The following is a 15,000-nucleotide window of genomic DNA, read 5'->3' as shown; positions in this document are numbered from 1 at the left end:
CCTCGGTTTAACCCGTGTGTCCCTCTTTGTGTCTCCCAGTGATATGTCCTAGCAGCAGTGCACTATGCCGTACGTGGACAGGCTGAACCGTGTGTGCGGCTTCCTGGATATCGAAGAGAAGGAGAGTAGCTGTCGGTTCCAGAGGCGATACTTCATCCTCGATGTACAGGGCAATGCTCTGTTGTGGTATATGGATAACCCTCAGGTGTGCGCACACACACATGGAACACAGCACATGCCAACACATATGGTTGAACAAGCACAAAACAGTGAGGGTTAAATTGGCCAATAGGAGTTGTATAACCTTGGACTCTTAGCCAAAGTGTGTGTTTGTGTTTGTGTGCAGAACCTGCCGAGCGGGGCCTGCTCGGTGGGAAGCCTGAAGCTCACCTACATCTCCAAGGTAAACCCACGATATCCCTCGACCGCCACGAACTGCCTGCTATCTGTCGTGTTGTAACCCTCCAAATATACACTTCATGATCAAAAATGTGTGTGGATGTCGCTGTTTCACCCGTGTCACAGCCATTAATGGTCTCCGTAGACAAACAACGTGAGCACAAGGACGTTGCAACGGTAACCTCATGGGGGGAAAAAAAAACAAAAAAAAAACTACTGTCACCACGTCAGATAACAAGATGGCTGCCGCAGAGGTGTGAATCTCGCTTGCCGTTCCGCTCTGGAGCAACGAAACGGGGTTCTCTGGAAGGACGAATCACGCTTCAACATCTTGACGGGCCAACAGAGGAATCTGTGTTTGGACGATGGAGGCCAATACCTGCCCCAACGCCCCGTGCCAAAACGGTGGAGCTCAGCGGTCGAGGAATAATGTTGCGGGGCCGTTTGTCACGGCTTGGGCAGGGCCCCTTCGCTCCAGCGAGGGTAGTCTTAACTCTCCGGCATACAATGACGTTGTGGCTGACTCCGCGCTTCCGCCTCGGTGGCAGTTCGCGGGGCAGGCCCATTTCGGCTTCAGCCCGACAATGCACAAAGTGTGTTCCGTCCGGAAATGGCTTGTTGAGATGAGTGTGGAAGAACCAGGAAGGCCTACGCAGATCCCTCACTTTTGGACATATGGTGTGGGGATTGAAGAACAATCAATTTGAGACCCAAGACCGAAGTGTACCGTTATCTAAAACCAACAGAGCGTGCGGAGCTTGCATGTAGGGTTATAGCGGATGTCTGTGTCGGCGTCTGCAACGTTTTCTCAACGTCAGCGTCCTGAGGTAACCAGAGATAATAGCATCTGGCACTACCTGCCCGCTGCGTCGACAGTCACAAGACGAGCAGACTTCACTCAATAACATGATATTTGACAAAGGTTTGAAATGCTCTCGTCTCCAGGTGAGCGAAGCGATGTTGAAGCAGAAGCCCAAGTTGGAGTTCTGCTTTGGTGAGTTGTTGTTGTTTATTTTTTATTTTTTTTATTTTATTTTTTTTTGCTTTGGGTATAGTCAAATCGAGTCATCCTCATGTAGTAAAACATAGATAGATAGAAACCTTTATTTAGCCGGGGATGACCTTTAGAGAGCGTGCCGTCTTCTACAACGATGCCCTGAATACAAGACGTGTTTAAAGTATACTGTAATAAGCGTATATAGGAGAAATATAAAAATCATATGAGACATGAAATACAAAAAACAGACGAACGTGAAATATTAAGAAATACATGTACATTCACGCAACGAGTCGATTCATTTGGACTGTGTTCTGCAGTTACCGACCAGTTCATCCATTTGTGAAATAGAATAATTCAACAAAAGCCGCTATTTGAATAATCCAAATATATAACTTTTTTTTTTTTTTTCCTGCAGTCATCAATGCTGTTTCACGGCGTTACTTCCTCCAAGCTAATGATACGGTCGACATGAAAGACTGGGTGGCTGCTCTGAACAAGGCCAGCAAAATCACTGTAAGTGACACACACACACACACATACACACACAAACACTATGTTGGACTATGTTCATCTCGATGTAACTATAATAGCTATTATTATATAGAATAAGATCATTATTGTTATTTATTAAACCATTATTTAACCAGAAGATTTCATTGAGACATGTGGTCTCACTTTCAAGAGAGACCGGGTCAAGACAACAGCATCAGAACACACACACACACACACACACACAGACACACACACGTGAACCATGCATACTTACAAAGCTATATGCCAGAAATACACATCAGAGAAACAAAACAATAAAATACAGTGATCAAAAACTAGCAAAGCACATGATTAAAGAAGTGGAATAATGTCAAATGGAAGAAATAAAGAAACAAAGACCCCCAAAGAGTCATTTTCATATTTGTGGGGGTCGGGCTCAAATTGTTGTGCAGGGGCAAATGCATTTCCAAATATTCTGTCTGTTAATTAAGAAGAGAGGATTCAGAAAACAGTGTTTCTTCCTTTCTCCCACCTGTACACTGACACAGGAAACATTGCCACTCACTCTTTTTCACTTCCCCCTTCAATGCACTGAGAGCTTTCTCTACTCCGCCGGCCTCAGTGAGCCCCCAAGCAAGAATCCATTAAGAGACCAATCATACGTATCAGTGAGTTTATTTCACAGCGAGGTGGAACTGCTTTTCATAATGAACTGATCTGTCAGTTGAAAATTTGCTGGGATGAAATGAAACCATGGATTCTGAGTATTTTTTAATTTTTTTTAATTTTTTTTTTATTTTTTATTTTTTTTGAGAAACTTTATTAGTATGTCTGCCACTGACTAACAAGCAAAGTTAAATGTATTAGGTAATTGTTTTGTCAGTGCAAAAAGCTCTCCATTCACTTTTCGACAAATATTGGATTTCGGGGGGGATTCAGTGTGAACATTCCCTTGAATTGTGTGCGTATGATCATTTTTGTTTCCTTTCTGTTATACCGTACCCAGGTCCCCAAGGCCGGTCCCGTGCCTCCCAGGTCAGACGTCACGGCCGTGATCAGCGATCCTCACGGAGGGAAGAGGCAGCTGGCCTACAAAACCGAAATCATCGGCGGAGTGGTGGTGCACACTCCCATCTCGGTACGAGGGGGGAAGGGTGGGGCGTAGCAAAACACAGTTGCCTTAAAAAGGTATTTAAAAAAAAAAAAAAAAAAAAAGTTTTCAGTTGACCTCTCTGATACCTGCAAACCCCCTGAATAAGTGCTTTATTGTATCTCTATGTGCAAATCGAACGCAAAGAAATTATATTTGACAGGGGTAGAAATAATAAAGATGATGAAATGATGATGGCGGCATGTGTTTAGAATGAGGGAGAAGAGACGGAGAAGAGGGTGAACGCCAAACCGGGCGTAGTGCGGTGTGGGTACTGCGTCAAACAGGGAAACGTGGTGAGTTCTGCAGCGCTCAAACTCCAAACATAAACTTTACTACTACTAATATGCTACCCTACTATACTGTACTACAGTATGCTGCCTGCTAAGCACATCTATGTTGTGTGTGCTTCAGAGGAAGAGCTGGAAGAGACGATTTTTCACCCTGGATGACCACACCGTCAGCTACTACAAGTGCGAGGCGGTGAGGTTTCGGTTTATCCCTCCCTTTTTTTTAATTTTATTTTTATTTTTACTTTCTGTCCTCGGCGCTCGTGGGTTGTGACTGCGGTATTTGCGTCCGGGCAGAAGTTTTCAAATGTGTCACGTCTCTGAATCACTCCCATGTGCCCTCACGCATGTGTGTCAGGATAAGGAGCCGCTCAGAGCCATTCCGCTGAAGGACGTTCAGAAGGTCCACGAGTGCCTGGTCAAGTCGGGGTGAGCCGCCGAATGTCCCCTCTGCCGTCTTCTCTTTCTCTTCCCCGTGCTCTTTACATCTCTCCCTTTTTCTCATCGGTATTCCTTTGCTCCGTCGTCTTTCTCGCTCCCCACTCGATGCATTTTATTCAGGAGTGTAATTGTCTGTCTGTCTCTCTCAGGGATCTGTTGATGAGAGACAACCTTTTTGAGATCATCACCAGCTCGAGAGTCTTCTACGTTCAGGTGAATTCCACCTTCTCAGTCACTACACCCGACATGAAAGTGTCTGCATGGACAGTGCACTGCACTTCTTACAGGGTTCTTAACAGGTTCTCGAGGTGCTTGAAGTGCTTGAATTTTGTCCTCAAAAGTACTGGAATACCTTGAAGATAGCCCATTTTGTACTGAAGTGCTTGAAAAAACAATTTTACGTCATATATTATGCCGAGCAAGTGTACATTTCATCCAGCATGGTTGGAAATAGACAGTAATAAGATTGTGTGTGTGTGTGTGTGTGTGTGTGTGTGTGTGTGTGTGTGTGTGTGTGTGTGTGTGTGTGTGTGTGTGTGTGTGTGTGTGTGTGTGTGTTCATACACTTAAAAAAAAATACTGTTATACACACTCTGTATAAATGTTAACAATGGTTTTGTGTGTGTACATATACAGATAATAGACAATGAGGCTAAGATTTTATTATATTTTCATTAATAAATATCACATTGAAAATTATATTCAAAATAATGTAATTATAATTGTGTTGCGTGTCCTTAAATGGAAAATCCTTGCAAAGTGCTTGAATTTCACTTTTTAATGCCAGAATGAACCTGATTTTAGGCGCACAAGTGATGGAGTGCACTTATAAGTATTGCCTTTGTTAAATAGGAGGCTCTCAGATTTCATCAGGTTTAACTCAGGGTGTCTAGATAAGAGCTCACGATACAGACGGCACAAACGTGAAAAAACGCACATTGTGTATCTGTTTTAGCTGCTCTCTGTATGTTTTTGTCAAACTCTGTCATGTGTGGCGCACTGGCACTGCTTCTGTTTTTTTATCAGAACAATATAGTTGTTTTTGTGAATTGGGCACAAACCAACTATAACCATAACAACAATAACATCCTGTATCCCCTCTTGGGAGAACAGCTGACTGAGAAAACTGATGTTACACAGATCAGGAGGGGGGGGGGGGGGGGGGGGTGTGTGTGTGTGTGTGTGTGTGTGTGTGTGTGTGTGTGTGTGTGTGTGTGTGTGTGTGTGTTCCTTGTAAGACAAAAAAAAGATAATAATCAAAACCACTGATACATACCAGACTTTAGGTTATTTATCTTCTTCTTCTTTTTTTTTTCTTATTTATGTACTTTCTCTTTAGACTGACTCTCCAGAGGAGATGCGTGGTTGGATCAGGGACATCGAGGAGAAGATCCAAGACTTCAGAGGTCCAACTAAAGTAAGTTTTTAGTTGTGTTCCCTAAAGTTTCTCTGCGTTCACTTTCTCTGCGCAATGACGATGATTTGTCATTCGACTCTCTCTCTCTCTCTCTCTCTCTCTCTCTCTCTCTCTTTCCCTCTTTGCAGGGTTTCTCCTTCAAACGTGCGTCTTCTCTCTACCGGAGTCACCACGGTTCCTCCGGCCCCCGCGGCCCACAGGGGGAGGACTGGAGACCGGCGCTGGTGAAGTCCTGCTCCGTGGCCCCGGGCTGGCAGCCGTGGACCCCCGTCCCCCAGCGCGAGGCCCCCGCCCTGGACACCGAGGAGGGGGGCGGCCCCTTCAGCTCCTCCTCCGCTCTGCCTTCTCTCTCCTCCTCTTCCTCTACCTCCTCTTCATCCGCCTCCTCCTCCTCCAACTCCCTCTCGGCCCCCGCCCCGTGCCCCGCTGTGCCGCCCGCCACCTCCACCGGCGTTCCGGGGGTCTTTGCGGCTTTAGGCGGCTCGTCCGGCGGGCGCCGGCGGCACCGCTCCCAGCCCCAGCCCATCACAAACTGCAGCTTCCCCTTCAGCCTGGACGATGACGGCATCCGCACCACAGACGTCTAGCGCCAGTGACCCCAGACGAGGTTGGCAGCGTCTGGAACAACATTCGGATCGGCGTGACTGGTTTTTGGTATTTGCTCCCAGTGTAGCGACACTGACTGTCAGACTCGGTGCTGTGGGCCGCTGTGGCCCCCTGCTGGGGGTAAATGGTCACCGCAGGTCCTGGCGCTGTGGGTTGGAAAGAGCTGGCACGAGATGAGGACAATTATAGTTTGCAGGACTGTGAAAGGGTTTGGTTTGGTTAGGTTTGTTTGTTTGTTTTTGTTTTTATCCGCTTTCATATGAAGACTTGAATGACATTGATTTTAATAACGAAGTCAATGTTTTAACCCTGCAGATTTACAGATAATGGTAATTTTCTGGTTTAAATCTGCGTCTGCTGTGTGTGCGCGCCTGGATCCTATTAGTAACTTATTCAATTCAAAACCAGAAGCACAAGGTTTTTTGTTTTTTTTCTTTCTTTCTTTCTTTCTTTCCATAAGTTTGTATGAAGTTGCTCCACTGTGCTTAATGGTTTCGGTGCGCGGTCGTTATCCCTGTATTTTGGTTGCAATAATGAAGGAAGTTTGCGCTCAATGGCACGACAACTTATATATAACTTTTTAATTTGAAAAACATTTTTGAAAAAAGACTGATTAAGGCTGGACAGCCCAAAAAAACTTCCCGTTGAATGTTTTTCACCTTGAAAATGTATACGATCCATGATCCATGGTTCATCTAGCTGTCAAATGTGATCTATTGGAATTATTTCTGTTCATATCTTCAAAACAAATACTTTAGGTGCCCATCAGCACGGGAAGGTTGTTCAGCGGCTTATGCGGTACAGTTGTTTTAATACGGGCCAATTTAATTTCAGTGCACTTATGCCTCGTGCTTAATCCTAGTACTTTAATTCCAGATTCCATTAGCTGTTCCCCGTCTGCCTTTGTTTTTAACTCTGTCGGGTAGACACTCTGTCGCTGGAGCTTAACACCAGCACAGCACAGCACATCCTCAAATATTGAACACAGACAAATCATTTTAAAGTGTGTGTGTGTGTGGGGAAATAACACATGACTGGGAATTGAAGTATTAGAAACAGGAGGACCCAATGGTAAATTCACCCGCATTCCAACCGCTGGAGGGGAGGGACAGTGGTGAACATTCTGCTTCCATGTGTTTGCACAATGTTTCATCAACCTTTGCCTCCAGATCAAACGCCAACAAACTGTGATTTCCATCTTGGCTCAGCCCATCAGGTACTTTCATCAGTACGACAGTGTTAAACCTTGAAAATGTAGTTACACTTTTCAAAGAAGTCAGAGTTGACTAGTTGACAGGCTTGTGAATGTGATAATTAACCTTTCGTTGTTGTAGCATTTTGCCATTTGTGGTATTTTATCTTAATTTTTTGCACTTTGCTTGTCTCATTTCTATGTATTTGTGGTACGTTTGCAGTTTTTTTTTTTTTTGTTTGTTTTTTTCACAACATATATCACAGAAACTAACAGGCTTCAAGTAACCAGTCCTTTTAAATCTATGATCTTTCTCTCAGTTTTACCTCCAGGTAAAGTGATGTGGTACCGTGTTAATTGGAACTTCTCCCTGCGGAAGTTACTGTATGTGCACTTCTCTGTCTATATACAATGTTTGTTTTCTCTCTTGTATATTAAAAATTGCTTTTTACTTGTCTTTTGCAGTTCTTTAGACACCTTTTACAAACCACAAAATCTTCTCCTTTCAACCAGAGTCAGACAACAGAGGGACGGTCATAGTCTGATGCTGTTCGGAGAACTTTTCAATCATAATTGATGGAAGTGACAGAATCAAGTGACTTTTATCTTGTTTCATTTTTATCTCCAAAGGGCAAAACGGTTTACTGAGGCCATGCATGCTTGACCTTCACAACCACCACCTCTAAACGCATGCCCAGCCATGTACAGAATGCAGACACACACACACACACACACACATATGGGTGTTCAGGGATGGGGGAAAGTAAAGTGTTTCACTCATTCAATGCAAAGGTTCAGCTGGAAAAAGTGCCTTTAACTGTGTTTTGACCTCCCTCCACATCACGCTGCCTCCTGGCTCAGCCGTGTGGCTGAAGGACCAGCTGGAGTGAAAGGTCTGCACAGAAACCCTCTAAACAGCACAGGGGGTAGAAGGCCCCGAGTGTCTATGAAATGTCAACGATGTGTAAATTGGTTTTGAGTCGATTTAAGACAACTCCTCCAGGTGCAGAGGAGAATCCAACCAGAAACCTCAAGCGAAGAACCAGGAAAGGGTGGGTGGGTGTGGGGTGGGTTTGCAAGAAGGACGTTTGTTCAAAATAAGAATTAAGGACCATGCGGGGTGAGTTATACTTGCATAGAACAATTCTAATATGAACCCTCCAAGTTTCTTCTCTGATCGAGGTATCTAAGTATATTTTGTTTTTACACATATAGTCCTTTACGTACAGTATGTATGTATAAAACCACAAGAAAATATAATTTGTGTCAATTTGTCAAATTATGGATATTTCATAGAGGGTGTCATGCAGGCATCAGAGAATTACATTTGATACCTTTCAAGAAATAAAGAACAATTTTAATCAAATTTAAGACAAATCATCTGTTTCTTATTCAATACAACGTGGCATGTCAATAGCCAGCTATATATTAGGAACAGGGCAGAGGTAAGTATTAGGTAGAAACAGGGGAAGTTCTGAACTAGATCGTTCTATAAAATGTTACAACCGTTTCCTTGAGTTCGGATTGCAAGGTCAGTGGTTACTGGAGTAACCCCAACCATTAACTTTTTCTACAGAACTTCAGACAGCCAGGTACAGGGATTTTCCTGGATTTGTCTCCAAAGGTAAATGGGTCGGATACAACGTTGATGTTGAATTTAAGACCCCATCAATTCAAATTAAGCTCACTAACCCTAGTTAATGACTTTTAAGGCCTAATATTTGTAAAGCTTAATTTAAGAACCTAGAAACACCCACATACCATATTGAATATTATTATTATTATTATTATTATTATTATATGTTTTTGGAGGGTAGGCCGAAGGCCCCGCAAAACAAAAGCGACAGAGTTTTCCAAAACGGACAGCGCGTGTTAAGTCTTTCGAGTTCTTTTCACAACCCGTGTGGCGACAACACATCCATTCTCCGGATCCTAAAGGTCGCATTTGGAATCACACCTCGGAGTTTGACGCCTGTGAGTGACAGACTGCTCGGAGGGCGGAGAGACGCTCTCCCAAATGTTAATCTTCCCACATGGATGCCTCTGCCTGCCCCACGATGTAGGGTTTGTTTTTTTGTGGAGGTTTTTTTTTTTTTTTTTTCTTATAATGGTTCAAAATGCTTCCTAAATACAGCGCCCGTGGGTGCACCAGAGGGGGGGGCATTGCGTGGGGCTGCGCAAAATAGGTAGGAGCGCGTCTCCCCCCCCCCCCAAACGCCCCGTCGTTGTCGCCGCTCCGGCGCCTGCAGACTTTCGCCGCTAGAGGGTGACGTGGTGAATGGGGAGACGAGGGTGAATGGGAGAATGAAAGGGGAGGGGAGAATGACAGTGGAAGGGCCGAGTTCCAGCCGCGTTCGCCGGGGGATCATCCCTCCACGCGGCGTGTGGATCCCATCCGGCTCTTCCCCGTCAGTTTTTAAATGTCCACTCCGAGGAGTGCACCGCTGATCCGAGCGTTTACAGAGCGCGTAACGGGAAGTCATAATAATAGAGGGCGGCTTTTACTTCATCTGGTCTTGGAGGCCCCCGGTTGGACTCCTGCCAACCCACCCACCCCCCCCCCCCAAAAAAAAACCCCCTCTGTGTTCCCACATCAGACCATGTTACACTGATGAAGAGGAGGAGGAGGAGGAGGAGGAGGAGGAGGAGGGGTGGGGAGGGGGTTGGAATGTATTTTGCCCTGTGTGATGTGATTGTTTGCAGAGAAATGGGTTGACCTTGCCCTCTATTGCCACACACACACACACACACACACACACGCGCCCGCACGCACACACACACACGCACGCACGCCTGATTCTGGTCAAACTGTAGGTGTGCGAGACAAGGCTGCCGAGTGCAGGGGGTCCGGGACCCCTTCACCACTTCCCCCCCAGGCGGAGAACAGAGGAGGCAGTCAGTCAGCTGGAGCCGCGGCGGGACAATAATGAGGCGTCCAGGCCCAGCCGCCCTGTCGCAGGTGTTATTAAAAACCTTCTCCTCCCACCTCTCCTCTGCCATCCCCCCCACCCCACCCCCCACCCCCGGCCCCCATGCGGCCGAGGGGGGGAAACGGGACGCCATGTGGCGGGCTCCCACTCGAGAAAGCGCCGCACGCTTTGGGAATAAAGTGCTGCCCCGGGGCTCACTGTTCGGCATTGCAAAATGATATCGGCGACAATAAAGTCCGAAGTGAACTGCGCGGCGAGAGAAGTAGGAGCGTTTGGAAAAGTCAAGCGCCCTCAACAGCATGTGACCCCGGAGGTTTCGTTTCTTGCTCAGTGGCCTGCTCTTAAACAAGCGGGTGTCAAATTTTGAAACAAAGTGTTTGGACGACTACGGCGCCGCAGTGTGAGAATGGAGTGAAAAGATACGTCTCAGGGTCGCTGTTCTGCCGGGGAAACCTTCGAATGTTCCATCACTCTGTCGAATTTGGATCCGAAGGTAAGCGTTGGAGCAGCCGAGATGATATCCTTACCGCACGCGCGCACACACACACACACACACACACACACACGGTTTCTACGTTTCCGCAGAAATGTAGCGAGGCGCCAGATTTATAACTGCAGAAACAGCGAGTTTAAACCGCAATATTTGAAATATAAAATCAATTTATCATCTCGAGATATGTTTTACAAATAAAATATATAACAAAACAATGCAGGTGAAAATAAAAACAAATCACTTAGAAACACGAATGGCAAAAACACCCCAACACATGCAGCAGCAGAGTTAAGAAAAAGAAAAGTAAAACAAATGAGCAACATGAAATAATTGAACCCCAGTGTGTGGGTGCGTGCGTGTGTGCGTGCGTGTGCGTGCGTGCGTGCGTGTGTGTGCGCGGATCTAACAGAGATTCTGATCGTTTTCTCAAGAACTACATTGAATTGAGTCATTCAATAGAAAGTATTTAAAAGCGTTTGGTTGGTAAAAGATTTAAAAGTTCAATTTGTTAAATGTGTAAAAGTGTGAATCATTATGATCATCATGATTGTGATCTATGTTTTGGGCTTTTTGTTGGGCACCAAAGTGAGGCTGTTTTTGTCTCAATCCTCCGCTCTCTCCCTCCAATTGATATGTTTTAAGCAAAAAACTACAAATTGCACATCGGCTCCTTGAAAGGATCCAACAACTATGTCGAACAGATGGGAGTCAACCTGGGAAACCACGAGAGCCGACATCCCATAAATGCCAACACAAATTATAGCAGCCATGGCAGAGTTTCTCCTTCACACCAGAAAGCTACTCCAGATTAAATACGTGTGACTTGAATCAAATGTTTCGACGGGGAAGACAGGGCACAAAGTATTCCGGATTATTATTATATTATATTATATTATATATTCAAAAATAAAATAAAATCCAACTTGATTTTTTTTAATCCCTAATCCTAAATCGTTAGAGTTAGTTCGACGTTACAATATGAGTTCACCTTGAAGGGTTTATTCGCACATTTCATTCACCACGCACGCCGCGTCGTGTTTCTTGGATCAGTGTGTGTGTGTGTGAACTGAACCAAAAGTGGCCTCATGGTTATTTAAAATATATATATATATATTTTTTTTTCCAAATGAGCGACGCGGCGGTGTGAACACGTGCACCGCAAAGAAACGTGCGTTGACCTATTTGTCCTGTTTTATTGGCAATAAATGCGAGAGCGATTGTTGCGATTGTTTTGATTCTGCAGGTCCCAACTTGACCTATCACGCGAGGCATTGATCATAACAGGGGGAGCTGTTATCTGCCGGGTGATCGTGTTCGTCTTCGCGTTATTTTCGGGTGTTTTCTCTCTGTGACATAACACACGGACGGAAAAGGTGACCACCTCCCGACCACAGACGTCATCACCGCCGTGCGACAACAAACGCAAATATTGTTCTAGATCTGAGAGAGAGACCCCCCCCCCCCCCTCCCCCCGAGTGTTTATGAATAATGAGGGACGAGAAAATAACGACACAAAGGAAAATACTTTACGTTCACCGGACACGGATCCAGATGAAACGTTATGGGTGGAACGATTTCTGTCTTTCTTTCTTTCTTTCTTTATTTATTTATTCCTTCTTTCTTTCTTTCCAGCCTTCTCTCCTTCTTTCTTTCTTTCTTTCTTTCTTTCTTTCCATCCTTCTCCCCTTCTTTCTTTATTTCGTTCTTTCCATCCTTCTCTCCTTCTTTCTTTCTTTCCATCCTTCTCCCCTTCTTTCTTTCTTTCTTTCTTTCCATCCTTCTCCCCTTCTTTCTTTCTTTCTTTCTTTCCATCCTTCTCTCCTTCTTTCTTTCTTTCTTTCTTTTTCTTTCTTTCTTTCTTTCTTTCCATCCTTCTCTCCTTCTTTCTTTCTTTCTTTCTGTCTTTCTTTCTTTCTTTTCATTCTTCTCTCCTTCTTTCCTTCTTTCCTTCTTTCTTTCTTTCTTTCCTTCTTTCTTTCTTTCTTTCATTCTTTCTTTCTTTCCATCCTTCTCTCCTTCTTTCTTTCTTTCCATCCTTCTCTCCTTCTTTCTTTCTTTCTTTCTTTCTTTCTTTCTTTTTTTATTTATTTATTTATTTATTCTTTCTTTCTTTCCATCCTTCTCTCCTTCTTTCTTTCTTTCTTTCTTTCTTTCTTTATTTATTTATTTATTTATTCTTTCTTTCTTTTTTTATTTATTTATTTATTTATTCTTTCTTTCTTTTCATCCTTCTCTCCTTCTTTCTTTCTTTCTTTCTTTATTTATTTATTCTTTCTTTCTTTCTTTCCACCCTTCTCTCCTTCTTTCTTCCTTCCTTCTTTCCTTCCTTCTTTCTTTCTTTCTTTCTTTCTTTCCATCCTTCTCTCCTTCTTTCTTCCTTCCTTCTTTCCTTCCTTCTTTCTTTCTTTCTTTCTTTCTTTCTTTCCATCCTTCTCTCCTTCTTTCTTCCTTCCTTCTTTCCTTCCTTCTTTCTTTCTTTCTTTCTTTCTTTCCATCCTTCTCTCCTTCTTTCTTCCTTCTTTCTTTCCACCCTTCTCTCCTTTCTTTCTTTCTTTCTTTCTTTCTTTCTTTCTTTCTTTCCATCCTTCTCTCCTTCTTTCTTTCTTCCTTCTTTCCTTCTTTCTTTCTTTCTTTCTTTCTTTCTTTCTTTCTTTCTTTCTTTCTTTCTCTCTTTATTTATTCTTTCTTTCCAGCCTTCTCTCCTTCTTTCTTCCTTCCTTCTTTCCTTCCTTCTTTCTTTCTTTCTTTCTTTCTTTCTTTCTTTCCACCCTTCTCTCCTTCTTTCTTTCTTTCTTTCTTTTCATCCTTTTCTCCTTCTTTCCTTCTTTCTTTCTTTCTTTCTTTCTTTCCACCCTTCTTTCCACCCTTCTCTCCTTCTCTCCTTTCTGTCTTTCTTTCTTTCTTTTCATCCTTCTCTCCTTCTTTCTTTCTTTCCATCCTTCTTTCCTTCTTTCTTTCTTTCTTTCTTTCTTTTCATCCTTCTCTCCTTCTTTCTTTCTTTTTTTCTTGCTTTCTTTCTTTCTTTCCATCCTTCTTTCCTTCTTTCTTTCTTTCCCCCATGTGCTCTCTCACCACCCCAACACACGTCACACACATTAAATGCCTCTGATCACCCTGGACCACCCTCTCATTGTACCCTACTGCAAACACACCCACTGCACCCTACTACACCCTACTCCAGGTCCATGACACCCTACTTCCACACCCTCACTGCACACTACTGCACTCTACTACACCCCCACTGCACCCTAGTAAACCCCCACCGCACCCTCACTGCCCTCTACTACACGCCCACTGCACCCTGCTACACCTCTATTACACCCTACTACTACAGCCTCACTGCATCTACTGCACCCTACTACACCGCCATTACACCCTCACTACACCCTGCTATACGTCCACTACACCCTACTACTACACTGCCACTGCATCCCCACTACACCCTACTACTACACCCTCACTGCACCCTACTGCATCAACACTGCATTCTCACTACACCCTACTACTACACCCCCATTACACCCTCACTGCACCCTGCTATATGTCCACTACACCCTACTACTACACCCTCACTGCACCCTACTACACGTCCTTGACACCCTACTTCCACACCCTCACTGCACACTACTGCACTCTACTACACCCCCACCGCACCCTAGTACACCCCCACCACACCCTCACTGTACCCTCACTGCACCCTACTACACCCCCACTGCACCCTGCTACACCTCCATTACACCCTACTACTACAACCTCACTGACCCTACTGCACCCTACTACACCACCACTGCATTCTCCCTACACTCTAATAGTACACCCCCATTACACCCTCACTACACCCTGCTATACATCCACTACACCCTACTACTACACCCTCACTGCACCCTACTGCATCAACACTGCATTCTCACTACACCCTACTACTACACCCCCATTACACCCTCACTGCACCCTGCTATATGTCCACTACACCCTACTACTACACCCTCACTGCACCCTACTACACGTCCTTGACACCCTACTTCCACACCCTCACTGCACACTACTGCACTCTACTACACCCCCACCGCACCCTAGTACACCCCCACCACACCCTCACTGTACCCTCACTGCACCCTACTACACCCCCACTGCACCCTGCTACACCTCCATTACACCCTACTACTACAACCTCACTGACCCTACTGCACCCTACTACACCACCACTGCATTCTCCCTACACTCTAATAGTACACCCCCATTACACCCTCACTACACCCTGCTATACATCCACTACACCCTACTACTACACCCTCACTGCACCCTACTGCATCGACGCTGCATTCTCACTACACCCTACTACTACACCCCCATTACACCCTCACTGCACCCTGCTATACGTCCACTACGCCGTACTACTACACCCTACGGCATCGACACTGCATTCTCATTACACCCTACTACTACACCCCCATTACACCCTCACTGCACCCTGCTATATGTACACTACACCCCCATTACACCCTCACTGCACCCTGCTATACGTCCACTACACCCTACTACTACACCCTCACTGCACCTACTGCATCGACACTGCATTCTCATTACACC

The 15,000-nt window shown here is 44.9% G+C and overlaps 2 protein-coding genes across 2 annotated transcripts in view; both read left to right on the top strand.

The window, feature by feature from the left end:
* plekha2 (pleckstrin homology domain containing A2) overlaps nt 1-7,441 on the top strand; it is a 9,852-nt gene extending 2,411 nt beyond the window's left edge. Inside the window, exons 2-12 of the mRNA XM_080004584.1 lie at nt 40-205; nt 347-403; nt 1,345-1,393; nt 1,815-1,912; nt 2,898-3,029; nt 3,254-3,337; nt 3,456-3,524; nt 3,690-3,760; nt 3,922-3,985; nt 5,112-5,189; nt 5,318-7,441. Of these exons, the coding sequence (XP_079860710.1) occupies nt 65-205; nt 347-403; nt 1,345-1,393; nt 1,815-1,912; nt 2,898-3,029; nt 3,254-3,337; nt 3,456-3,524; nt 3,690-3,760; nt 3,922-3,985; nt 5,112-5,189; nt 5,318-5,776 (1,302 nt within the window). The 5' untranslated portion in view covers nt 40-64 and the 3' untranslated portion in view covers nt 5,777-7,441. The remainder of the gene's footprint in view (nt 1-39; nt 206-346; nt 404-1,344; nt 1,394-1,814; nt 1,913-2,897; nt 3,030-3,253; nt 3,338-3,455; nt 3,525-3,689; nt 3,761-3,921; nt 3,986-5,111; nt 5,190-5,317) is intronic.
* Nucleotides 7,442-10,331: 2,890 nt separating this feature from the next.
* Nucleotides 10,332-15,000, top strand: part of tbx5b (T-box transcription factor 5b) — an 18,033-nt gene continuing 13,364 nt past the window's right edge. Inside the window, exon 1 of the mRNA XM_080003250.1 lies at nt 10,332-10,410. The gene's annotated coding sequence lies outside the window, so the exon portion shown is untranslated. The remainder of the gene's footprint in view (nt 10,411-15,000) is intronic.

The sequence above is a fragment of the Zeus faber genome (genome assembly GCF_960531495.2).
Source record: "Zeus faber genome assembly, chromosome: 7".
NCBI classification, from domain to species: Eukaryota; Metazoa; Chordata; class Actinopteri; order Zeiformes; family Zeidae; genus Zeus; species Zeus faber.
This window is presented reverse-complemented; position numbering and strand designations above follow the sequence as displayed.